The 26,733-nt window shown below is 40.5% G+C and overlaps 1 protein-coding gene across 4 annotated transcripts; it reads left to right on the top strand.

Annotated features, from left to right (window-relative positions):
• Window positions 1-120: 120 nt before the first annotated feature.
• Window positions 121-20,613, top strand: LOC308411284 (NACHT, LRR and PYD domains-containing protein 3-like). Of its 4 annotated transcripts, XM_080905166.1 has the most exons (14): window positions 121-1,063; window positions 1,397-1,425; window positions 1,894-2,049; window positions 2,261-2,545; window positions 2,671-2,708; window positions 2,827-3,063; window positions 3,532-5,392; window positions 7,266-7,448; window positions 9,141-9,308; window positions 10,789-10,962; window positions 15,292-15,465; window positions 16,428-16,601; window positions 16,736-16,785; window positions 17,311-20,613. In XM_080905166.1, exons 4-14 carry the CDS (start codon window positions 2,304-2,306, stop codon window positions 17,844-17,846), a joined length of 3,837 nt encoding a protein of 1,278 aa, XP_080761292.1. In that variant the 5' UTR covers window positions 121-1,063; window positions 1,397-1,425; window positions 1,894-2,049; window positions 2,261-2,303; the 3' UTR covers window positions 17,847-20,613. The 4 variants fall into 4 exon arrangements, with proteins under 4 accessions (XP_080761292.1, XP_080761291.1, XP_080761290.1 ...); XM_080905165.1 differs by having other exon boundaries at window positions 121-239; window positions 986-2,049; XM_080905164.1 differs by having other exon boundaries at window positions 121-1,425.
• Window positions 20,614-26,733: the final 6,120 nt, after the last annotated feature.

Below are 26,733 nucleotides of genomic sequence, written 5' to 3'. Positions count from 1 at the left end.
ACTGTCAATGGAAAATTGTACTTAGTAGTCAGTATAATCTTTTAATGATATAAGTTTGCATATGGTAGAATACTGCATGTAATCATTTGCGTTTAGAAGTATATAGTTGGTGGCATACTGAAAGAATGTCTCATCCTAGGAGGTCTGTAACAACTTGGTGTACATTCCAGGGTGTTCTGGCGTTCACCCCCAGATCCTAGGAGCATGGGAAAGGTCGTACCTTGTCTTATTGTTTTACGGTAGGATTAACGTAGCTATGTCCGTTTTAGTCTAAGTGCCTTTTTTACATATAGATGAACTGTTGGATTTTTCAGACCAGCAGGTTAAGGGAAGTTGTTTATGGGGTCACACTCTGACACACACACATATACACTTCCGCATTCCAATGTAAGGAACAAACGCCCACTGATCTATAAATAAAGACCAGGGTAGTCTCTCAGGGCGAGTATCAGAGCCCTCAGTCTCAGTTCGAGTACTCTGTGCTGCCCTTGTATACAAGTAAAACTGTGTCTTTCTCCTCTCTGATTCTCAGCTGAAGAAGTGTCTTAGAATACATCTCTTGACAATGACTAGTACTTTGGTTTCTTTCATGAATACTTTGGAATTGGATTACTCTAAAGCTGCACACATCACAAAGGTGTGTTCAAGAAGTGAGTTTCAGGAAAACTTAAATGCAAATATACACAGGTTTGTGTGAAGTGATTTCTGTGATGGCAGACTAAGCGTGAAAGGATTCAATGTTTCTTTCCCGATTAAAAACAAAGCTCGAAAAAACAAACAAACCAAAAAACGTAAGGCTCTTTTTCTTTTTGCCCAACCAAAAACTTACAGTATCAACAAAATGAAACCTCTGCATGAGTGTGAAGCTTGGACAATTGAATTTTTCCTCTAGTTCTGCTACAGCAAAAGCAAACTCAAGGGATGTTGGTTACCAAGGTTTTCAAATATTTGTGTAGTCTCTCTCTCTTCGGTGTTGCATTTGCAGACTGTCGCCGAATACCCACACTTGAGGGACAAAAGCACTGGGACACCTTCAGGAGCTGCTCGGCCATGGATGCTCCAGGTGGATGGTTTTTGTGCTGATTTTAATGCCAGAGGAGCTTTGGCGCTTTGCAGTTACCAAGTCAGCAGATCGTCTGTGTCTTTTACACATTACGTGTGTCAAACATTGAAACATTATTCATTTTCCCCAGGTTTCAGGATTAAAGAGTTACACTCCATTTAAAAGTAGTAACACCACAGCACATGTTATGCAATTATTTACCCGCCCACTACAAACTGCTTCTCTTTAACAAAAAGCTAAGTCATAATAAACGTTTATTGCAGTCTATAAAGTAGTCTGTCTTGGATAACATTTGGTTTTATTGCTAAACTGACTAAGATTCTTCTTGAACAGCTGAAAATGAGAGACTACACTTATACGAAGTAAGTATTTGGCACTTTGCATTAGGAAGTTGCAAAAACTTTGTGAATGAGTTTGGTTTTTTTTGTATATGTACAGAAGATTTGCAAGAGGTACAGCTACACTGATATTGTGCAAACCTTAGATAAGCAGCTGTGAAAATGGTTTAAATGCTTTTACTTAGCTGCACATTTCCTCTCTGTGTACAAAAGTTAAAGAGTTTTGATAAAATTTATCTAAAAAAAGAGCAGGCGCTAGTCTGTCCTGAATACTTTCACTTTACCGTAACAAGTTACTAATTAACAGTCTAACCTCCTAAAAAGAACAGCCTTGGTGTTATTCTTGTCATGTCTGTACAAAGTTAAGCATTTTGAAATGTATCAGTTGATTAATAAAAAATCATTTTCAGAGCATCTGTAGTGTAATGGTGTAATAGCATAAAGCACTAACCATCAAAAAGCGTTTTCAGTACTTTTTTGTTGTTGTTGCAGTATTCACAAACAGTGAGAGAGAGAGAGAGAGAGAGAGAGAGAGAATTCAATTTCCGCCCATCCTGCCAACGGTTCACTTCCTGTCTTGCTATCGTTTGGATCCAGCAACATACATCTTTGCTTTACTGCAGCAGCTACTGGAAATCAGACACAAAGGTAAGAAAAAATAAACATATTTTGAACAGCGAGTAGTTCGGTCAGATATTTTACATAGTGACGATTAAGAATATAGCAAAATAAATGTTTCTAGTTAAACTGAAATATCTATGATAAATTCTGCATTAGGTGAAAAGGGAAAAGAAAGTCTGGCTGTTCTCAAGACAGTAGCAATACAACAGAACTTCTATGTAATAATACTCATATTTAGATGCAAATGACAGTCACTGAGCTGACTGTGAAGAAATAACATCATGGGGAGCCTATGGTCTGCACATTGCTGTGCAAAAACGAAAGAAAACAGTTGTGAGCAAGACAACATTTCCACTGCTGAGAAGAGTGAAGAAAGTTCACTCCTCCCTGTTGGACAGCAGAGGGGGGGAAACACAGTGAAGGAAAGAAGGGAGGAGCCTGCATGCACACATGCTCAAGAAACTTCTGGGGAAAATGACTGCAGTGAGAACAGCAATGATACTGTTGAACTCAGTGCCCTCGGGTGAGACCTTTATTATCTTCTTATAAGTAAATATACAATCAGTATTTCTAAGGTAAAAGATGAAATAAATTATTAGCGTAGATTTATAAACCATGTATCGCTAAAGCAGTTTTGCCTTTTTCTAGTCCTTGTCTGTCTGCTTCAGCAGTAACAGAAATGAAAGGTAAGTTAATAATTATAATTTTATGATTAACTCTGATCATAAAATGCACATGCTTTCATTCTTTGTCTTCTAAAGTTCTAAACAACATGTCTTACTTTTTTTTTTAACCTTTTCATAGATGCAGCCTTGGTGGACAAGAACCGCACTAAGCTCATTCAAAGCGTCACTTTGGTGATGGCTATAGCTGATGAATTGAGACAGCGGGGTATGATCCATCCGGAGATATACAACAAAATCAAAGCTGCTGGGACTAGCCAGGATCAGATGAGGGAGCTCTACAATTCACTGACTACTAGAGAAGTCAAATTTGCCTTCTACAAAATCCTCAAAGAAATTGAGCCACAGGCGTGTGAAAGTATGTTTCAGTTGTTTGGTAACTATGTATACAGTGCATAGGGAAAGCATTTACAGCATTTGACATTTTGTCATGTTACAGTCTTAATCCAAAATGGATTAAAGTCATTTTTCACCTTAAAAAACAATATTTTTTTTTTCCAAATTTCTAATACATTCATGTGAATGTGAACCAAACAGTTTTCACTTTATGTATCCTTCTCTGTGTAGAATTTTTTTAAAGTAAAAAAAATTATCTATTTTGGAATAGGACGAAATGTGGAACACGTGAACTGCTGTGAATACTTTTCGGGTGCACTGTACAATTATTAAATACAATTAATATAATGTTACAAATTTGCGTAAACTGCAAATAAACACAAAATGCAATGGTTTTTAAATCGCATATCCACATTTTATTTAGACAATAGAAGACAATAGAAAACACATGCTTTATTTTGAAATTGGTGGTTTTCCTCTTTACCTACAGCAGAAGATGTCATCAAGGAGGTCATCAAAAAGAACAAAGAATATCTGAGGCAGAAGTGTCAATGGGAGTTGGAAGGCACTGGGAAGTCTCGTAAGGATGAAAAATCATTGGATAAAATTTACACAGAGCTTCACATTATACAAGGAGAGAGTGAACATGTCAATAAACAACATGAGATCTGGGAGATTGAAGATAAAGCGAGAAATCAAACTGTTGAGTGTACAAAAATCAACTCTAATGACATCTTTAAACATGAGAAAGATGACAAAGAAGTGAAAGCCATTAGGACTGTGATGACAAAGGGGGTCGCTGGCATTGGAAAAACTGTCTCTGTGAAGAAGTTCATCCTTGACTGGGCAGATGGAAAAGCCAATCAGGACTTGGACTTCATCCTTATGTTTCCATTTAGGGAGCTAAATTTGGTCCAAGATGATCAGATTAGCTTTGAGAACCTTGTGAAAACATTCCATCCAGAACTTAAAACCATAGCAGTTGCGAAAGCTTTGGCTGATCGTGAAGTTTTGTTCATCTTTGATGGTCTCGATGAAAGTCAACTTCAGCTGAAATTCAAAACGACCACAATACTGGATGATGCTACGAAGGTGTCCTCAGTGGACACTCTGGTGACCAACCTTATCAGGAAACATCTTCTTCCCTCTGCACTTGTTTGGATTACCTCAAGACCAGGAGCAGTTCGACGCATCCCTATTAATTATGTCGACCAGTGGACCGAGGTCAGAGGATTTGATGATCCACAAAAAATAGAGTACTTCAGAAAGAGAGTTGAGGACAAAGCAGTCGCTGAAAAAATAATTGAACACATGACAATGTCACGGAGCCTGTACATTATGTGTCACATACCTATCTTCTGTTGGATTGCTGTAGATGTTTTTGAGTACTTGATGCGTAAAATGGGAAACACCAAAGATGAAAACCAAAAAATACCCACAACTCTTACTGGGATGTACACACACTTCCTTCTTATTCAGATGATGATAGCTAATGAAAAATATGGCGACCAGGAAGAGCCTGATACAGCAGAGCTTTTTAAGTCAAATGAAGAGTTCATTTTGAAATTAGGCAGGTTGGCTTTTGAACAACTGGAAAAAGGCCGGATCATATTCACTGCTGGAGATCTGAAGAAGTATGACATAGATATAACGAAAGCTGGAGTTTACTGTGGGTTGTGTACAGCAATATTCAAAGAAGAGAGTGTGTTCCTAACAAAGAAACTTTACTGCTTTGTGCATCTCACAGTTCAAGAGTATTTTGCTGCTCTCTTTGTATATCACAGTTTTGTAAATAAAAAAATTGATTCTGAAAGTCTCAAGGATTTCATGCTAAAAGGGTCTGATGAAGAGCTCAAGTCTATCTTGGAAACAGTTCCAGTGGATCTACCTTTGAATGAACTGATTGAAATTACAATAGCTAATTCGGCTCTTAGAACGACTGGAGAACTGGACATGTTCCTCAGGTTCCTTATTGGCTTGTCTCTACAATCAACACAAGACCTGCTTCAAGGTCTGATTCAACAGACTGAAGAACACTCAACGAATATTGAGCAAATTCGGTCAAGTCTTTTAGATATAGATTTATTGGATTGCTCAGCTGAAAGATGTCTAAACCTTGTCCACTGCCTGACTGAGTTGAAAGACAATTCCCTACATGATTCAGTACGAAAGTATCTGAAACCAAATTGTTTTCCTGAATCACCGCTCTCTCCTGTTGAGTGTTCAGCTCTGGCTGACTTGATTCTGATGTCAAACACACCTCTGGATGAATTCAATCTCAAGAAATACAGACCATCAGGAAAAGGTATCTTTAGACTTCTTCCAGCTGTGAGGAACTGCAGGAAAGCAAGGTAAGTTGGTTCTTTATACAAGAATGTTATTAAGTTCAGCAACTTGAGAGCACTGCAATATTTGGGCAGTGCTTTGTTCCTCCTCTTGTGCTCCTATGAACAGTCAACTTGATAAGCAAGCTTATCAGTAAGCTTTAATGTAAGGGACTAAGTAACATCCTAACAACTATAATACAATAAAGCAGTAAATTTGAAATAAATATAATAAAATAAATGAAAGGAGACTGAAGAAGAATTATAATGTTTCGATGTAAGGGTAAATTCTTCTCCTGAAATTGCTGCTGTATGGTTCTGAGGACTGAGACTCCGGTGGAGCGCAGGATTTATTCAGAAGAGATATGTTTTGTTAAAATCCATTTTATTACACGAACCTGAAGTCTGTGAGTAACAACAGACTTTTACAAGAACACATGTGTTACAACAACAGATATGTGTTAATGAAGATGCTGCTACAGTTCCATATGTGTAAATGTGCCTGTGTACAACCATAAGTACTTGAAGTCAATATTGCACACTATAACATTAAACACATTAGTCTAGCACACTAACACAGCCCCATCAAGAGCTGCTTTTTGACAGACCTGTGGTATCATTAACAACATCAATGTGTTATAAAGAAACATGGAAACCACTGTGTGTACGCACTGCTGAGAAAAGACACGCAGAAATGGGTACCTTGTACATGTCTTGTGACATGAATCTCTCCTTCCTTTCCTCTTATCCTCCATATTGAGTTTGGCTTTGTTTCAATAAAACACCAGTACTATTGTACTGTAGGAATATGTGGGCACGGGCTCTAAGCACTCAGATAAAGAGTTACAGAACACATCCTGAGTTTTAGCACTGTGCTCACAGCTTTGAGCCATCCAGTTACGCAATTGTACTGATAACATTTCACCCTCTCATTCCAAAAAACACAAGACACACATTTCATTTTAAATTCAGCACAATTTACAGGAAATTGCTCACCTCAAATCTCAGTAATTCACCTTCGTAGGAGTTAAAATCTTCACTTCGACAGATAATAGTGAAGCAGAAGAGTTGCACTCATTGGTGCACGCTAACTTTCTTGATGCATCTTCTTACATTTACAAACTTTAGCTTGTCTGTCTAAAAATGACTGCAGTTGGTCAAAGTCAGACTGTGATTGTTTGGAAACACATTGCTGGGAGGTTGAATTTACTGGATAACAAGTTGGTTGCTCCAGCTACTTGTAATAGTTTGCAAACCCCAAAGAATTCAGTGCAGTCGCTCAGTAACAATTGAGTTTTTCCATCGCAAGATTACCATCCCATTTTACTATAGAGTGTTTGAGGCTTCACAGCAGCAATGTTTTGCAACACTAGCTAGCAAAGGAATGAAGCTTGCTAATGTAAACAAATGACTGACTCCCACCACAGTACAGACTCCAGTATAAGCTCCACAAGTACAGAAGCCCTATCAGTGTGAGCCACTGGCTCCAGCTGACGTAATACCTGATGCTAGAGCTCTGGGAGCTGAAGAAAAACTAGTACAAGGCATGAGCAGACCAAGTTAAAGTACTGACCTACCAATCAGAGCTATATGAGGACATGAAAGAAATAAATACAGCCTGTAGGACTAAACCTAATGTACCTCTCAAGTGTGTCATATCTGCCAGACCAGACCTTTGAATCCATGCACTCTGCCTGTTAACTGATTAATCTCACACTGTGACATTAAACACCTAAGAAAAGAAAAAAAGAATGAAAAAACCCAACCTATTCAGGTCATGCTGTGAAGTGTTATGGGTGCTATTACTCCTATTGCAGTGATTTCAGTCAAGTAAATCATTTGCATGCTTCTAAAACGTTATCAGATACTGAAGAACCATCTTTTTTTCCCATCTCTTCAGAATTTCAGGCTTGGATCTTTCTGTTTGGGAATATAAAACTATCGTTTCAGCTCTTCGTATGCCACGTTCTGTGCTGACTGAACTGCACCTGGTCAATAATACATTTTACAGCAGAAATGACGAAGGTGCAGAGATATTGATTGATGGACTGGGGAATTGCCAGTGTAAACTGAAAACTCTTAGGTTAGTAAGAGTATTATTTTTCGTTATGTTTTGTTATCATTTATTTGAATGAAACTGATTTCATAATAATTTTGTGATTTTTTTTGCAGGCATTGCATATAGGGATGGGAATAGATAAGAATTAAGAAGTTCCAATTTCATTATCGACATCACTTACCGATTCAATTTTTTATCGATTCTCTTATCTATTCTGTGCAAGTGGAACTGATAAGCAGTAGTGATGTGTCTGTCGCGAAAGAAACGGCTCTTTGAAGTGAACGCCGCGAGCCGTGGTTTTTGTTTTCTCTCTCTCACCCTCTCTCTCGCACTTTTTTTTTACTTCACTCCGCACGCCAGCCTTGTGCTTGCACTGAGCAGAGGGGGGAGGGGCGGTAGTTACACTCACAGTAGCACATGAACAGTAGTGATGGGATTTCCGGCTCTTTTTAGAGAACCGGCTCTTTCGGCTCGGCTCACTAAAAAGAGCCGGCTCTTTCGGCTCTGAACTGGCTCTTCAGGTTGTTTTGTTGCTTTAATTAATTTATTATTAATATTTATTAATTTATTATTAATTATTAATTAATATTTATATATAAATATATGCGCTGGCCCCTAGAGACAAAACACGTACAAACTCCAAAAAGCACGTACAAATTCCAAAACACATTTCTAGCGTTAACTGAGCTACCTAGATCACTTGAATTACACAATTGAAAGCATATGTGTATGGTTTGTGTATTAATACACAAGCACGCATATATATTCAAATAATTTTAAAAAATGTACATTTACCTGTTACTACCACACACCAAATCCAGTCGTTGGTACTTCCTGGCTTGTGTAGCCACTAGGTAACAAAACCTCAACACTGCGCCTAGCATCCTGGAGCACGTCTGGGGTTTTGTACGTGCTTCGGAGTTTGTACGTTTTTTGGAGTTTTTACGTGTTTTGGAGTTTTTATGTGTTTTGTAGTTTTTATGTGTTTTGGAGTTTGTATGTGCTTCGGAGTTTGCACGTGTTTTGGAGTTCGTGTGTGCTTTGTCTCTAGGGGCCACGGTAAATATACTTTTATTTATTCACTCCACATAAAATGTAATAAATAAATCATATAATACAAAAACCAACTATTCACATTTCAACTTTTAACTATTTAAATTTTCATCTTTTTCCTTTTTAAATAAATTTAAAGTGAAGCAACAAAAAGGACCACAGCACAATTAAATATAAATTAAAATATGAAAACAAAAAGAAGATGCACATCTCTGTCATTTCGGCCTGCATGAATAAACTTTCTGAATCCTTTATCATCTGCAACTGAAAATAGTTGTGGATGATCACTATACCTTTCTAATGTGATGTTGTTGTCCCTGGCTCTCTTTCTCTCCCTCCTGCTCTGTTCCTGTGCTACTGCGAGTGTAACTACCGCCCCTCCCCCCTCTTCCCAGCGCAAAGCACAAGGCTCGTGTGTGGAGCCTTGTGCTTAATGTACAAATGTACAAAAGTAATAATGTAAAGAAGAGTGGGCCAAAATTCCTCCACAATGATTTGATGAACTCATTACTTAACATTACAAAAAAATTACTTTGAATTATTGCTGTTTAATGTAGTTCTAAAAGCTATTGAGTATTTTGTTTTTATAGAACTGTGTGAAAACTTTTTTCCCATGACTGTGTTCATCAGTCACTTTTCACCTATTATCCTTTATATTTGCAGTCTTTCTGGTCACGGGCTTTCAGAAACACAGAGTGAAAATCTAGCTTCAGCCATCAAATCAATCATCTCAAATTTAAAAGAACTGGAGTTGAGTGACAACATACTGAGAGACTCATTACTCTCTGTGCTCTCCACCGGACTGGGCTGCACTAACCTGGAGAACCTCAGGTCAGTGTTAGATGTTATTTAGATGTTATTCCTTATCTGCGACTTAGCATTATAGCCTGAGATGACACGGCTTTGATCAGAAGTTATTTATACCATTACTGGCTTTCAGTCCTGCTTGGATGTCTAGGCAATAACCTTTCATGACTGTGTGTGGGTAAGCCCACTAACAACAAAAAAATGCCCTTTCCATGTTTGGTCAATACAAAGAATGCATATGATTTTGCACTGGCAAAACTGATGCAGGACTCACTGAATAACCATTGTTTTACACTATATTCTTTTGTGCGGTGGTTTTTGCATCAAAGATTTCATGAATGAGTAATGAGCCTATCCTATTACAGCCAAATGACAACCTGAAATGATTTAAAGAGTGGAAAACAAGAAACCTTTGACCTTTGTTTGGCTTCATATCTAATCAGCCAATCACCCGGCAACTTAGTGCATTTAGACATGTAGATATGGTGGAATTAATCTACACAAAGCTGATTTTAGTGACTTTGAAGAACCACAGGTGACTCTACTACTACTACTATTTTGGCCATGAATTTTCTGTGGGTTTTACCGCTGGAATAGACATCCAGGGGAAAAAATTGGTGGTCCTCCAGACGTGCCAACTAGAATTGCTTACTGAGCACATCGGGTTTGTAGCTGAAAAGTCAATGTTTCATCCATAGGATTAATGTTAGCTAGCTCTACTTGCTCCATATTGTCTAGGTCCAAAAACAACATGAATGATAAGGAGAGCAAAGGGGATGCTCCCACTTTGCGAGGAAACAATTTGCCAGATACACTTTGGGAGAGGTTGAGCCTTTCATGCATGCCCAGATTTCATTGTTCTTCTTTGTAGTGTTTACATCAGCTTAGTCCTGTAAGAACACACTCATGTATTGTACTGAGTGAGCTGACCAAAAAGAAACCACAACTTATTTTAACTTGTGTAACTGTATTCATCATCCTGTGACATCCTGCTACAACACTTTAACACAGAGTGGACTTAAAAAGAAATACTACGGTTGTTACTTGTTGGCTTTGCGGCTAATGGCAAGTACATAGGAGCAGCCAGACTTCTGTGTCAAAAAGTCTGCCTTGACTGTAATTAACTGAATGAATCACTTGTTAGAGCATACAGTCTATGATGTAAAACAACACAGGACTTGTAGAGATGTGGGTCAATCAACAGTTACACAGCACAGATGACCTTATTATGTTACTGGCAGGGACAATGAATTATAACAGGCATTTTGGGCTGTACATGGGCTTTTTTTAAACCATATTAACAGTTGAGTCAAATTCTTCTCTACAGTGTAAAATTGTCTTGAAAAGACTACCCATTTCTTCCAAGACTTTTTTCTGCTTCAACTAACAGCCTTCATTGGTCTCATTGCATAAGAGTAACAGCCAATTTTTGTAAAAGTGGGTGATTTACTGTATCTATGGATATCTATCTAATCTAATGCTGTTTTATCCTCTGTATCAAAAGGTTGAACCGAAATTGTAGGATTGCAGAAATCTGTGAGAAGTTAGTAACGGCATTCACATCCAGCACCAGTTACCTGAAAGAACTGGAACTAAGCTACACTGATTTAAAAGACTCAGAAATGGAGAGCCTCTCTGATGGGCTGAAGAACACAAACTGTAGATTGGAGGCATTAAGGTACAACACTGCATTAAAACAACAACAACAACTTTTAAGTACAAACTAAAAAATTTCTGTTACATTTTAGAGCTTTACAGAGAAGAGAAACCTCCCACCTCAAGTTTATTTTAGCAGTCAGCAGGGAGAGAGTGCTATTTGATTTCTTTTAAGAGATAAGATAAGATAAAACTTTATTAATCCCTCGGGTGGGTTCCTCTGGGAAATTCGGTTTCCAAAAAGCACAGCACTGACAGAAGTTACAGAGTTACAGAATATTATATATATACACACACACACACACACACACATATAAATACAGAGACATATATAAATAAAATATACCAAGGGGATAAATAGAATAAATAGGAATAAAAATAAAAATACAAGTGAATTGCACATTTAAAGTATTGAGGTCTATTGCACCATTGATTATTAACAAAAGTATTGCACAAAAGGTATTGCACAGTGAAGTGAAGAGGCACTACAGCTTAGTTGGTCCCCCCTCCTTTGTCCTCCTGTCTCCCCTCCCTCTCCCCTCCAGAGAGGAGTTAAACAGTTTGATGGCGTGTGGGATATAGGAGTTTTTAAGTCTGTTAGTTCTTGTCTTGGGGAGAAGCAACCTGTCACTGAACAGACTCTTCTGGTTGTTAATGGCCGTGTGCAGAGGATGCCCAGCATTGTCCATAATGTCCAGCAGTTTCTTTAGTGTCCTTTTCTCTGCCACTGTCACCAGAATGTCCAGCTTCATGCCGACCACAGAGCTAGCCCTCCTGATCAGTTTCTCCAGCCTGGATGAGTCCTTCTTTGCTGTGCTGCTCCCCCAGCACACCACAGCATAGAAAAGTACTCCAGCAACCACCGACTGGTAAAACATCCTCAGGAGCTTCCTGCAGATGTTAAAAGACCTCAGCCTCCTGAGGAAGTACAGTCGGCTTTGGGCTTTTTTATACAGGTGCTCTGTGTTGCATGACCAGTCAAGTTTATTGTCCACCCACAGCCCGAGGTACTTGTACTTGTTGACCACCTCCACCTCCTCCCCCTCTATCTGAACCGGCAGTGGACCTTCTCTGGACCTCCCGAAGTCCACAACCAGTTCCTTAGTCTTTGAGGTGTTGAGTTGCAGGTGGTTTGTGTGACTCCATGCGACAAAGTTCCTCACCAGACTTCTGTACTCCTCTTCCTGATCATCCCAGATACACCCCATGATGGCCGTGTCATCTGCAAACTTCTGAATGTGGCATAATTCAGAGTTGTAGCAGAAGTCAGAGGTGTACAGGGTGAAGAGAAGAGGGGACAGCACAGTTCCCTGTGGTGCTCCTGTGCTGCTGACCACTGTGTCAGACGTGATGTCCTTCAGCCTGACGTACTGTGGTCTGTCGGTGAGGTAGTCGGAGATCCAAGCCACCAGGCAGGGGTCCAACTCCATCCTGTTCAGTTTTTCCTGAAGCATACAGGGCTGGATGGTATTAAAGGCACTGGAAAAGTCAAGAAACAGGATCCTGACCGTGCCTTTTCCCCCATCCAGGTGTGAGTGGGCTCTATGCAGGAGGTACAGGATGGCATCCTCCACGCCGACATCCGCCTTGTATGCAAACTGTAGTGGGTCCTGGGCATGTTGTACCTGTGGTCGGAGGAGGTTGAGGAAGAGCCGCTCTAGAGTCTTCATAAGATGTGATGTCAGTGCCACCAGTCGGAAGTCATTCAGCTCATTGGGCCGGTTCCTTTTGGGGACTGGGATGATGCAGGATGTCTTCCAGAGGGCGGGCACTCTCCCCAGTCGCAGGCTGAGGTTGAAGACTCGTTGTAGCGGCTCCCCAAGTTCAGCAGCACATGCCTTTAGCATCCTAGGACACACCTTGTCTGGGCCTGCTGCCTTTCTGGGGCGAAGCTTCCTTAGTTGTCTCCTGACCTGATCCACTGTGACACTGGGAGATGTTTGGGAGGAGGGGGGGGGGAAGATGTCTTGCTGCTGAGAGAGGGATTGGAGGAGGGGGGTGTCATAGTGTCAGGAAGGGGGGGAAGCGAGGGAGGTAGGAGAGTGGGGAGAGGACTCTGTAGTAAAGGTGAGGGTGGGGGGGTTGTGGGCTGGTCAAACCTGTTGAAGAAGTTGTTGAGTTCGTTTGCCTTCTCCACAGTCCCCCCCACTGTGCTTTTCTTGGTGTTGTGGCCTGTGATGGTTTTCACACCATTCCAGACCTCCCTCATATTGTTCCTCTCCAACTTCTGCTCCACCTTCCTCCTGTAGGTGTCCTTTGCTTCCCTCAGGCAGCGTTTCACCTCCTGCTGTGCTGCTTTCATCTCCTCCTTCACTTTGCTCCTGAAAGCCGCCTTCTTCATGTTGAGGACAGCTTTGACTTCCTGTGTTACCCACGGTTTGTTATTAGGATAACACCGTACCGTCTTAGCAGGGGCGACTGTGTCCACACAAAAGTTGAGGTAGTCTGTAAGACAGTGTGTCACCCCCTCTATGTCCTCACCATGTGGGCTCAGAAGCACATCCCAGTCTGCGGTGTCATAGCAGTCTCTCAGAGCATCCTCCTTTTCTGGGGTCCATCTCCGGATGGAGCGCGTTGTGACAAGCTGCCTTTGGACGAGGGGTGTGTATTGTGGCTGTAGGTAAACCAGGTTGTGGTCTGACTTCCCTAGTGGGGGGAGGGGGGTGGCTCTGTATGCATCTCTCACATTGGCATACAGTAGGTCAATTGTCCTGTTGCTCCTTGTGGGACAATTCACAAACTGGTGAAAAGCAGCCAGAGTAGAATCCAGTGTGGCATGATTAAAGTCTCCAGATATAATAATGAAAGCCTCGGGGTTTTGTGTCTGAAGTCTTGCTGTGACTGTGTGTATTTTCTCACAGGCAGCTGTTGAGTCAGCCCTCGGAGTAAACACACACACAGATCACATGACTGAACTCCCGATGTAGATAATATGGCCGCAAGCTAACAGCTAGCAGCTCCAGGTCCGGACGGCATACCGAAACTTTAACAGAGACGTGTCCAGGGTTACAGTATCTGTTGTTAACGTAGACAATGAGTCCCCCACCTCTGCTTTTTCCGCTGGCCTGCGTGTCCCGATAAGATCTCATGGATGTGAAACCGCATAGGTCTGGCAGGAGGTTCAGGCTGCTGAGGTCCCGAACAAATAGACTCAAGGACAGCTTTTACAACAGGGCAATAGTCCTGATCAATGTAAATAGCTGACCTGACTGGATACCTCCCTGGACTTTTTAGGGGGAGGTAACAATGTTTAAAACGATAACAATAATATTTATATTTATAACAAGGTGCAATAATAATTAATGTGCAATAATAACAGTGTGCAATACACATACACTTATTCTTCTTTTTTATACTAAGTTAATATACTGTGTTGTGTTGTTTGTTATGTTGTGATGTGTCATATCGTGTCGTGTTGTGTTATATGTAGTGCCGACGTAGGACAGTTTTTCCAATTTCATTGTACTACTGTACTATGTATGACTGTGCAATGACAATAAAGAGTTATCTTATCTTATCTTATCTTATCTTATCTTATCTTATCTTATCTTATCTGTCTACGTTAGCCTCTGGCGTTAGCTCGGTTAGCCACGTCTCCGTGAAGATAAACAAGCTGCACTCACGGTATAGTCTGTGGTTGTTCAGAGCGCACAGTTCATCAATCTTATTCTGTAATGAGTTCACGTTGCCCATTATCACTGTCGGGATTGATGGTTTGAATCGCCTCCGGTGATCCGCTCTCCTCGCTCCAGCTTTGCAGCCTCTGTAGCTCCTCTTTATCTCAGCCGGGATGTTGTGTCGCATGCCGGTCTGTCCCTTTGTTCTTAGTGCCAGCAGCTCCGCTCTCGAATAGATGAAGGAGCTGGTTCCAGAAGTTTAAAAAAGTGCATTATCCATCTTGTATCGCTATATCTAAGAGGTATAAGTAGAGTAACTAGAGGAAGGTGAAATAAAGTTTGAAAACCTAGTCTAAAAAAAAGTTAAAGTTAAGAAAAAGGTGCGGTGTTGTAGAGCTACTTGGAAAGGCTGCCGTCACTCCAGTGCCATCTTGATGTAAGCACACATTTGACAGCTATTGTGGTATTCTAACTGGCCATCTTCAAACATGGTTTCAAACAAAGACCTTGCACTTGGTTAATTCTATTATACTATTTTATTTCATCTTGCACAAAACTTTTATTATTTTTGCTAGATGAAAAGAAACGGATATTAATTTTTGTTTTGGGCTTTTGCATTTTATATGGTATATTGCTTATATATGTTATAAAATAATTAGTTTTTAATATTTTTCAAATGTGCAATTTCCTGTATTATTAAGCTAAAAAAAAATTTCCTGCATTTTTTCATTCAGTCTCAGTCACAACAAACTCACCAAGAAAGGCTGTGAGACACTGGCTTCTTTGCTCAGCTTCAGAGCTTCCCACCTGAAACACCTGGACATGAGTTATAATGACCTGCTGGATTCAGGGGTGATAGCACTGTGTAATGCACTGACAAACCCACAGTGTGGATTAAAAACACTAAGGTCAGTTCACATGATGTTATCACAATAAATCTCCCATAAGGGAAGTAAATAATCGATCTCCTGCTCAGTTTGCTCATTTACAAACAAATGAACAGTCTCCAGATTTTATGGTAGTCCCATTTTTACTGAAAGAGACAGAATATCAATCAAAAATCCAGAAGAAAAGATGTTTCATAAAAGTTATAAATTCATTTGCATGTCATGGAATAAAAGAACTTTTTGATCCACTACTGCCTAACCAGAATTCTGGCTCCCACAAATTAGCAGATTACAGTCAATCAATCAGCCAATTACAGATACTCCTGACCTCAACTTATTATCTGTATAAAGCGCACCTATCCACAGATTCAGTTTATTCCATTCCAAGCTTGGACAAGAACCTCCGTCTCTCAGCTAGAACACTGAATATGGTTCGCGAATCAGTCGTCCAGCGGAACAATGACCCAAAACATACTGCCATGGAAACAAGAGTGGCTAAAGAAGAAAATAATAATCACATTAATATCACAGAGTAGCTTTAATCCTACAGAAAATAAAACTAATTCCATTAAAATGAAACTACCATAAAATTGGAGACTGTTCATTTCTTTGTAAAAACTTCAAAACTTGACAAAACATCAATTCAGCAAGGTATCAAATAATTATTTTCTCCAGTGTACATGGAGCCTCCTGCAGTATAACAAAAGTCTTACTGAATTCAACGTTTTTCAGACAGTTTAAGAGATGGTCTGTTATCGTGCAGTTACAATGCCTTGCAATAATTTGTACATTTAATATGCTTGAGATATTTATATATAACCACCACCAAGTCCCTTTGTTACTTTCAATGGATGATTTTTTTTGTTTTAATCTCTGAAATAATCATATGATTACGTATGAATTTAGTTTGTGAGGTATAAATGCACACATTAAAACTGGTCTTGATAAGATCATCTACCACACCCACTGTTTGATTTCTGTAGGCTGTCATTTTGTAAAGTGACACAACGTGGAGGCTCCTCGTTGGTCTCAGCTCTTGACTCGAACTACTGCAGCCTCAAAGATCTGGACCTCAGCTTTAATAACCTCAATCAAGAAATAGTCAAGCTGCTAAATGAAAAAAAGAGAGATACATGCTGCAGTCTGGAAAATGTCAAGTATGGAAAAAAATCCTGTCTTAAAAAGAATGCTTTATGCTTAATTTATTATCAGTTTTTCAGTCATTTTAATATTGCAAGATCTATTATTGTTCTTCGTAAACAACAGTGCTTTTGTTTATTTTTCCCATTAGTGTGGACCACAATGAAGAATGTTGGGTCGATCTGAAGCTACTGAGACAGTGTAAGAAAAATATGTTCAAGAAACACTGCATGTGATGTGATTTGTGTGCAGGTTGTAATCTATAATTTGAAATATAAAAAAATTTTTAAATCGGGGGGCAGGGGGTTTGAAAAAGAAGAAAAATCAGTTGGATTTATTAGTGTTTACTACTCAATGAGAATTATCAACAAGGTTTCCTGATAGAGAACATAAATAGCAGACAAAAACACTGAATTTGCTGGCTTTAAATTTTATTTTATACCTCAAAAGATAAATGATTAGTTGGTTTAAAGTCATAAACAAATTAGAAATGCTGATGCACAATACACTAAGATGGAGTCCACATTGACTGAGCAACGGAGCAACATTTAATCTTAAATCAAAGTGTGTTGTGTGTATTTTGTTTACAGACACAATGTACATGCAGTTATTTGGTGGCACCTGTAAATAATAACTAAACCACTTTTGGTTTAAGTTTCATAGCAACATTATCTGAGATCAAGAACGGCACAAACAGTTAACGTTTTTCTACTGTTTTGATTGCAGATGCCTGTGACCTAACACTTGATCCCAACACAGCAGGTGTGAATATTATTTTAACCAAGGAGAAAAAAATGGCAGAATGTGTTCAAGAGAAGCAACCATATCCTGATCATCCAGACAGATTTGATCTTGATCAGGTTCTCTGTGAAGAAGGTCTGACAAGTCGCCATTACTGGGAGGTTGAGTGTTTACGGGCTGATGTTGGAGTGGCATATAAAAGCATTGACCGGGTGGGAGACTCTTCCTCTGAATTTTCTTTTGGAAAAAATGAAAAGTCTTGGTGCTGGATGAATGGTGGTGTTTTTAGTCATAACAATAACTTAACACTTTTGAAAAGTACACCACTGAGGTGTACCATAGGAATGTATCTGGACTGGCCGGCAGGTATTTTGTCCTTCTTTAAAGTCTCTGCTGACACAGTTACTCATCTCTACACCATACACACAGCTTTCACTGAACCACTCCATCCTGGTTTCTCTCTGGATCAGTTGGGATCAATTTACCTTTGCAAACAAAGAAAAGAAGAAAATTTTAGATGAAAGGAAAGAAAGATTATACAGGGAAAAAAAACTGGATTGGAAGGTTTATGATATCTCTTTATATTATGTCGTGCTCAGCTGCATATAATAAAGACATGGTTTCATGTCCTGCATGCCTTCAACAACACTAAAAATGTGGGCTCACTTTTTAGCAGACTTCAGAAATTTGCCAGACCAAATGTGTGGGACTCTAACGACCTATCAAAGGCAGTATATGTTTATCCCAACTGTGTTGACTGTACATTTTGTAAAATGTTAAACATGACTTTTTTTATACATTCATTTTTAATGTTTCAGTTGTGCTGTGTTGTAACATTTTTTGAAAGGTGCTGTATAAATAAATGTATTATCTTTCTTTAAAATTGTATATTTACTGATTTGTACTCATGTATCTTTTCCATTTTATATTTATACACCTCCTAACAACAACAACAATAATAATTTGTAGGGAACAAAATTTGCAAATTAAAAAGTCACATATTTATTGTAATTCTTAGCTTCTTCCTAGGATGACCCCAATAGTGGCTGCACACAGCTTGTACAGACTGCATTTGATTTTGCATGAATTTTATCAACCTGATAGGTCAGATAACAGAAAAATATTGTGGCAATTTTTGATTTGGATTACTAGTCTACCTTGTTATTTACTTTTAATGATAAGAGAAACCACGAGTGAAAGACACTGGGTGTTTATCTGTCTCTGTCTTTTTCCCCCTGACTGCAACAACAATATATTGCAACCAACATGAAATTTTTTACACAGTGAGCAAACCAGACATCTGTATGGACCAATGTGGAGATCGTGTTTGATTGTTTTCACGTAAAATACATCCAATGATCTCATATTCCAAAACCCTTAATCTCTTCTCATTCAAAAGCCACACACCTGCAGAACATGACTAGTACAAAATTTTTCATATTCTGATATACTGTTTTCAAAAGAGATTCAGAAAAAATGGGATGGCATATTTGTAAACATATTGAAATTTGGTTTAAAAGTTGTTGCAGAAATGTAATATTAATCTCTCCAAACAGTGGTGAATGCAGTTTCAACAAAAATGAAGACTGTTAGGTTTACTTCAACCTACTGGCACATTAAGAGTGATGTGATGTTTAGTAACACTGGGGGACCAAAGGGGACGGTCTTATCTCCATTCCTGGTTATTTTGTACACATCCGATTTCCTGTACAACAGTGAGCATGCCCATGGGTGACAGCAAAAGAAGTAAATCCACATTAGAGCCGATAACTTTCCTTATTACGACCAAAATTCAACCACAATTATATGGTCGTCCACCACCATGAATTATAAAAACCAATCACCCTTTGTTATGTCTTTCAGGATTTGACCAGTCATTTTCATTATAGAATGCCATACCCCTCAAATTCAGTCAGTCCATCTTTTTACCAAAGCTCTGGTCATGACACTGTAAGTCTGTCAAATATTATGGCATGAAAAGTATTAAAAAAGTATTTTAAAAAAGGGGGTTTTCCCATCTTTTCAATAGCTTGTTAGTGTTGTTAGGTTAATTGGTGAGTCTAAATTGGATATAGGTGTGAATATAGGTGCAAATAGTTGTCTGAGTCACTGTGCTAGCCCTGTGATAAACTGGTGACCTGTCCAGGCTGTACCCTGCCTCTTGTCTTATGGCAGTTAAGATGGGCTTCAGCCACTCCACAACCCTGAATTGGATAAATAGAAGAGATTGGATGGATGAGTTTTCCCTGCAGCTGTAGCTAGCCAACCAAGCTGAAGGCTAATGACAGTTTATGTGCAGTTAACCTAGCTATTTTTTTTAAAATAGTAATATTTCCAATAGTAGTAGTTACAGTTAGAAGAGTCACAAACAAATCTCTGTTTATTAAGTATTGTATTAGCTTGTTTGCTAACATTGTTAATAATGTGCAAGCATGACAAACATTGAGACTAGTGATTGGGTTGCTAGCTATTATTTAAATACATTGTGGTGTGAATGAGACACGACGAGTCCACAGATCAAGGATTTGGGCCATCTTTATTAGTTCAGCTGCAGCTCTCAGCTGCAGATGCATCACACCACAACACCAACCCAAACACAACCCTGATTCCCCTTCTTGTAGCCAGTGGGTGTGATTGCGGATGCAGAGTGGGTGCGTCTGCCTTCCCTGCACTGCACCGCAAACCACGTCCCACCTCATACATACCAGCAGGTCAACTAATACGGTTAACTGCTGATGGGAAATTTTGCTGTGAACTGTGTACATATAACACATTAATGAGAATCAATATCACAAACTGAGAAATTTCATTTGTGACAAAGTTCATTTACATGAAAAGAAGTAAACAGACTTCAATAGACTTTAGTTTGTATTGTTAAATGAGAGTTCAGGATACAAGTGCAGAGTACAAAGACACAGCAACATGCTTTAAAAAGTTACAAAACTACATGATAAAATTTTTTATCCACCACTTCCATATCTATTAGTAAAATACACTAGACACTAACAAATTAAATTTGCAGAGTAAAAAAAAAACATCCTGTGGTTTCTCACTGACTTCCAGGAGCTTCACTGACAGATGTGCCTTATACCACCCAGCAGTGTCACAAGAGGAAAAGACTGAAAGAAAAGCACAGTGGTAAAATAATAAGTGGATGCATAAGAAGAGTCACAAGTCATCAGCAGTGTCACCAGTAGTACTTTGTGAATCAATATTTCTAGGCCACCATGACAGATGAACCCTGGGGGTAAAAACAAACAAAAAAAAAAGATCAACCCTGACTTCAGTGCACAGGATATTTAATTGTATATAACTTTATTATATACTAGTGAAAGTGGAAGCAATCTGTTGTTCATCATGTCATATTACACCTTACCATGAATGTTCTTATGTACAATTTCAATTTATTATTCAGTTCACTTCAAACAAATAATAAAGCTTATGAAAATTATACAAAATGCACAGACTTTTTTTCCACCTCACACGAGTCACTCACAGAGCAGAAGTGAGCTACATATATAGAAAATTCTGATGTATCCGCTCAGCCTGACAACTGTTCACTTCCTGTCTTGCTTTTTTTTTTTTTTAAATCCAGCCACAGCTTCAGAATGCAACATGGCTGTTTCATTGCAGCATTTACAGGACACAAAGATAAGAAAAAAGATTTTATATATATATATATATATATATATATATATATATATATAAAAACACCCAGCACGCCCCTGCGGGCGGTTTATCCTTCAAGCTCGGGTCCTCTACCAGAGGCCTGGGAGCTTGAGGGTCCTGCGCAGTATCTTAGCTGTTCCCAGGACTGCGCTCTTCTGGACAGAGATCTCCGATGTTGTTCCCGGGATCTGCTGGAGCCACTCGCCTAGCTTCGGAGTCACTGCACCTAGTGCTCCGATTACCACGGGGACCACCGTCACCTTCACCGTCCACATCCTCTCGAGCTCTTCTCTGAGCCCTTGGTATTTCTCCAGCTTCTCGTGTTCCTTCTTCCTTATATTGCTGTCATTAGGAACCGCTACATCGGTCACTACGGCCATCTTCTTCTGTTTGTCTACCACCACTATGTCCGGTTGGTTAGCCACCACCATTTTGTCCGTCTGTATCTGGAAGTCCCACAGGATCTTAGCTCGGTCATTCTCCACCACCCTTGGAGGCATCTCCCATTTTGACCTCGGGACTTCCAGGTTATACTCGGCACAGATGTTCCTGTACACTATGCCGGCCACTTGGTTATGGCGTTCCATGTATGCCTTGCCTGCTAGCATCTTGCACCCTGCTGTTATGTGCTGGATTGTCTCTGGGGCATCTTTACACAGCCTGCACCTGGGGTCTTGCCTGGTGTGATAGACCCCAGCCTCTATGGATCTTGTACTCAAGCTTGTTCCTGTGCTGCCATGATTAGTGCCTCTGTGCTGTCTTTCAGTCCAGCTTTGTCCAGCCACTGGTAGGATTTCTGGATATCAGCCACCTCCTCTATCTGCCGGTGGTACATACCGTGCAGGGGCCTGTCCTTCCATGATGGTTCCTCGTCTCCCTCCTCTTTCTTGGGTTTCTGCTGCCTGAGGTATTCACTGAGCACTCGGTCAGTTGGGGCCATCTTCCCAATGTATTCTTGGATGTTCGTTGTCTCATCCTGGACTGTGGTGCTGACACTCACTAGTCCCCGGCCCCCTTCCTTCCGCTTAGCGTACAGCCTCAGGGTGCTGGACTTGGGGTGAAACCCTCCATGCATGGTAAGGAGCTGTCTTGTCTTTATGTCAGTGGCTTCTATCTCCTCCTTTGGCCAGCCTATTACCCCAGCAGGGCCCTGATCACGGGCAGGGCGTACGTGTTGATGGCCCAGATCTTGTTCTTACCATTCAGCTGACTCCTCAGGAGTTGCCTGACCCTCTGCAGGTACTTGGTGGTTGCAGCTTTTCTAGCGGCCTCTTCATGGTTCCCATTCGCCTGTGGGATCCCCAGGTACTTGTAACTGTCCTCTATGTCTGCAATGTTGCCTTCTGGTAGTTCAATCCCCTCAGTTCTGACTACCTTCCCTCTCTTTGCTACCATCCGACTACACTTCTCCAGTCCGAACGACATTCCAATGTCATTGCTGTATAGCCTGGTAGTGTGGATCAGTGAATCGATGTCTCGTTCACTCTTGGCATACAGCTTGATGTCATCCATGTACAGGAGGTGGCTATATATATATATATATATATATATATATATAATCTTCTTCTTTAGCTCTCAGCGAAGGCGGTCGCACTTTTCTCCTCTCCTCCTCACCCTTATCTTCCCTGTCCTTGTCTTGTCTTGTGTGCATTACTTTCCCTGGAATAGCCTCCCACTGTCGTTCTCTAAAACCTAAAAGAGAATTATGGATTTAGGCCCAAGGCTGGAGCCGAACAATCACTCCCTGATAATGACTGTGTTACGGCTATTCTTCCCATCCCATGCAAGGACACCTGGATTGGCTGGAGGACTGTTTACTTAGCCTGATAGGCCGAAGGACACTGGCTCAGCTAAACTATGGACACGCACACACACACACTTACACTGATAAGCACTCACTCATCCCCTCTCCCTTTCCAACGCCTTCGATGCGTGTGCCCTACCGGGGAAGATAGCAGTCAACTGGACCAGCACAGATGCTGCAGAACCGGATGCGCTGTCTACACCGGCTCTCTCTTACCCTTTACCCGCCCCTGTTGCTTGTCTTGTGTTTCTATGGTGTATTGATAGTCATGTGCTTTTGTGCTGAGGTGTTTTTTCTGTTATCAAGCTGTTCTCCCACTAGGAGCTCAGTCTGAGTGGAGTTTTTTTTCCACATGTATATATGTATATATAAAAAAAAAAAAAAACACCCAGCACGCCCCTGCGGGCGGTTTATCCTTCAAGCTCGGGTCCTCTACCAGAGGCCTGGGAGCTTGAGGGTCCTGCGCAGTATCTTAGCTGTTCCCAGGACTGCGCTCTTCTGGACAGAGATCTCCGATGTTATTCCCGGGATCTATATATATATATATATATATATATATATATATATATATATATATATATATATGCCAAGAGTGAACGAGACATCGATTCACTGATCCACACTACCAGGCTATACAGCAATGACATTGGAATGTCGTTCGGACTGGAGAAGTGTAGTCGGATGGTAACAAAGAGAGGGAAGGTAGTCAGAACTGAGGGGATTGAACTACCAGAAGGCAACATTGCAGACATAGAGGACAGTTACAAGTACTTGGGGATCCCACAGGCAGGGATCCATGAAGAGGCCGCTAGAAAAGCTGCAACCACCAAGTACCTGCAGAGGGTCAGGCAAGTCCTGAGGAGTCAGCTGAATGGTAAGAACAAGATCCGGGCCATCAACACGTACGCCCTGCCCGTGATCAGGTACCCTGCTGGGGTAATAGGCTGGCCAAAGGAGGAGATAGAAGCCACTGACATAAAGACAAGAAAGCTCCTTACCATGCATGGAGGGTTTCACCCCAAATCCAGCACCCTGAGGCTGTACGCTAAGCGGAAGGAAGGGGGCCGGGGACTGGTGAGTGTCAGCACCACAGTCCAGGATGAGACAACGAACATCCAAGAATACATTAGGAAGATGGCCCCAACTGACCGAGTGCTCAGTGAATACCTCAGGCAGCAGAAACCCAAGAAAGAGGAGGGAGACGAGGAACCATCATGGAAGGACAGGCCCCTGCACGGTATGTACCACCGGCAGATAGAGGAGGTGGCTGATATCCAGAAATCCTACCAGTGGCTGGACAAAGCTGGACTGAAAGACAGCACAGAGGCACTAATCATGGCAGCACAAGAACAAGCTCTGAGCACAAGATCCATAGAGGCTGGGGTCTATCACACCAGGCAAGACCCCAGGTGCAGGCTGTGTAAAGATGCCCCAGAGACAATCCAGCACATAACAGCAGGGTGCAAGATGCTAGCAGGCAAGGCATACATGGAACGCCATAACCAAGTGGCCGGCATAGTGTACAGGAACATCTGTGCCGAGTATAACCTGGAAGTCCCAAGGTCAAAATGGGAGATGCCCCCAAGGGTGGTGGAGAATGACCGAGCTAAGATCCTGTGGGACTTCCAGATACAGACGGACAAAATGGTGGTGGCTAACCAACCGGACATAGTGGTGGTAGACAAACAGAAGAAGATGGCCGTAGTGATCGATGTAGCGGTTCCGAATGACAGCAATATCAGGAAGAAGGAACACGAGAAGCTGGAGAAATACCAAGGGCTCAGAGAAGAGCTCGAGAGGATGTGGAGGGTGAAGGTAACAGTGGTACCCGTGGTAATCGGAGCACTAGGTGCGGTGACTCCCAAGCTAGGCGAGTGGCTCCAGCAGATCCCAGGAACAACATCGGAGATCTCTGTCCAGAAGAGCGCAGTCCTGGGAACAGCTAAGATACTGCGCAGGACCCTCAAGCTCCCAGGCCTCTGGTAGAGGACCCGAGCTTGAAGGATAAACCGCCCGCAGGGGCGTGCTGGGTGTTTTTTTTACATATATATATATATATATATATATATATATATATATATATATATATATATATATGTTTGTAGCTTGAACCTATTCGCTGGAACGTTGAGGACAATATAATTACACAGCAAGCAAGACACGAAGTAGGCAAAGTTCTTCATGTTTCTCATGCATGAGGGAGACCTGCCTGGAGCCAAGTGTCGTTCCACCACTTGACCTCCGTCAGACTCTCAGCCAGGCTCCCCATAGCACTCCTTTTATTGTGGTTACATGAATATGCATAGGGTCATTAACATATAGCATCTTACATAGGTATACATGTGAACAAAGAATACTGTGTGTGTGTGTGTGTGTGTGTGTGTGTGTGTGTGTGTGTGTGTGTGTGTGTGTGTGTGTGTGTGTGTTACTGCTTTTCAAAGGGTCATATAACATGAAAGCACGAAGGCAATACACACAAGGTTTGCAGACTATCAAGGATCAAAACCTCTACCAATCTACAACTAATTACAAAACTCTAAGCATATATAAGTAAATATTTCTAAGCATAAATGACAATCAACAATACAAATCTAACATATATATTTTAGAGATGGCACGATACAACATTTTTATGTCCGATACTGATATCATAAATTTGGATATCTGCCGATACCGATATGAATCCGATATATTGTGTTTTTTAATCAATAAAACTGTTTTATTCAATATCTTGCTGCTTTTTGTATAAGTTAATACTCAAGTTTAAAAAAAACAAAAAAAACAAAAAACCACTAAAGCTATTCTGTTATACCTGTATGCAAAAAATACACTGCACCCAAAATATTTCATAGTTCAGCAATACTGATCAATCTAATAAACTTAAACCTACTCCATCCTCCCTATTCTGGTATTTTAAAGAGTAAGCAACCTAACTAATAGGGCTTTAAAACACCCAGCAAAAAAAAAAAAAAAGGGAACCACCCACCACCTCGTGGTGCTTAATCGACGTAATAAACTTTCATTTGATGCAGTGTGAAAAAAAATGCACAGAAATCAATTCTTTTTCAAGAATAATTAAATAGATTCAACATCTTTCTTCAACAGAATTGGAGACTGCACAGATTGTACCTTCCCAAAGGAAAAAGTACTATAGCTTACTAGGGTATATTAGACTCAATAGTTACTATATACAGTAATGGACTTCTATACATTTTACATCAGATTAAAACTTTGGGTGTAAGATTCGGATAATTTATTTATTAAAAGCTAGACATTTTAAATGAGAATAAGAAAGAAAAGTATGTCTTTGTGCCCCCCTTTTCCCTGAAAGTTTAGCCAGGCCCCCCTGGGGGGAGATTTTCCGTTTTCGTTTTAAAAAATAATCCCGTCCACACGTAAATGCAGAAATGAACGAAAACGCTGCTAGGAACATGCCAAAGCAACAGGTGGCAATATGTTCCTGACAGTGTAGAAATGTTGGCCAATCAGAAGTCTAGAAGCCTCGGTGGGAAATAGTAAACAAGGATGGGGCATAGAAGCAGAACCGAGTCCTATGTGTGGAGGGACAGTAACTGTGTGTGTATATGTAAGCATTTAAACACTGCAGAGAGTACAATTAACAGTAATAGTATTGTAGAAATTCATTTCACCGAAACAATAACGCGGTGCACAGTGTGACGTCAAAAAAGGCGCACACCTTTGACGCTGCGTTTTCTCCGTTTTTCTCATCCACACGTAAATGCAAAAACTGAGTTTTCAAAAATATCCACCCTGGCCGGAGTTTTTAAAAATCTCAGTTTTCAAATCAAATTCAAATTCAAATTTTATTTGTCACGTACACAGTCATACACAGTACGATATGCAGTGAAATGCTCAGACAACTGCTCGTGACCTAAAGAAAAAAAGAAAAAAAAAGGAAAGGGCTATGAATAAGA

This window comes from Rhamphochromis sp. 'chilingali' (genome assembly GCF_963969265.1).
Source record: "Rhamphochromis sp. 'chilingali' genome assembly, chromosome: 15".
NCBI classification, from domain to species: domain Eukaryota; kingdom Metazoa; phylum Chordata; class Actinopteri; order Cichliformes; family Cichlidae; genus Rhamphochromis; species Rhamphochromis sp. 'chilingali'.
Note: the sequence above shows the minus strand (reverse complement) of the source record. Positions and strands in the feature narration are given on the sequence as shown.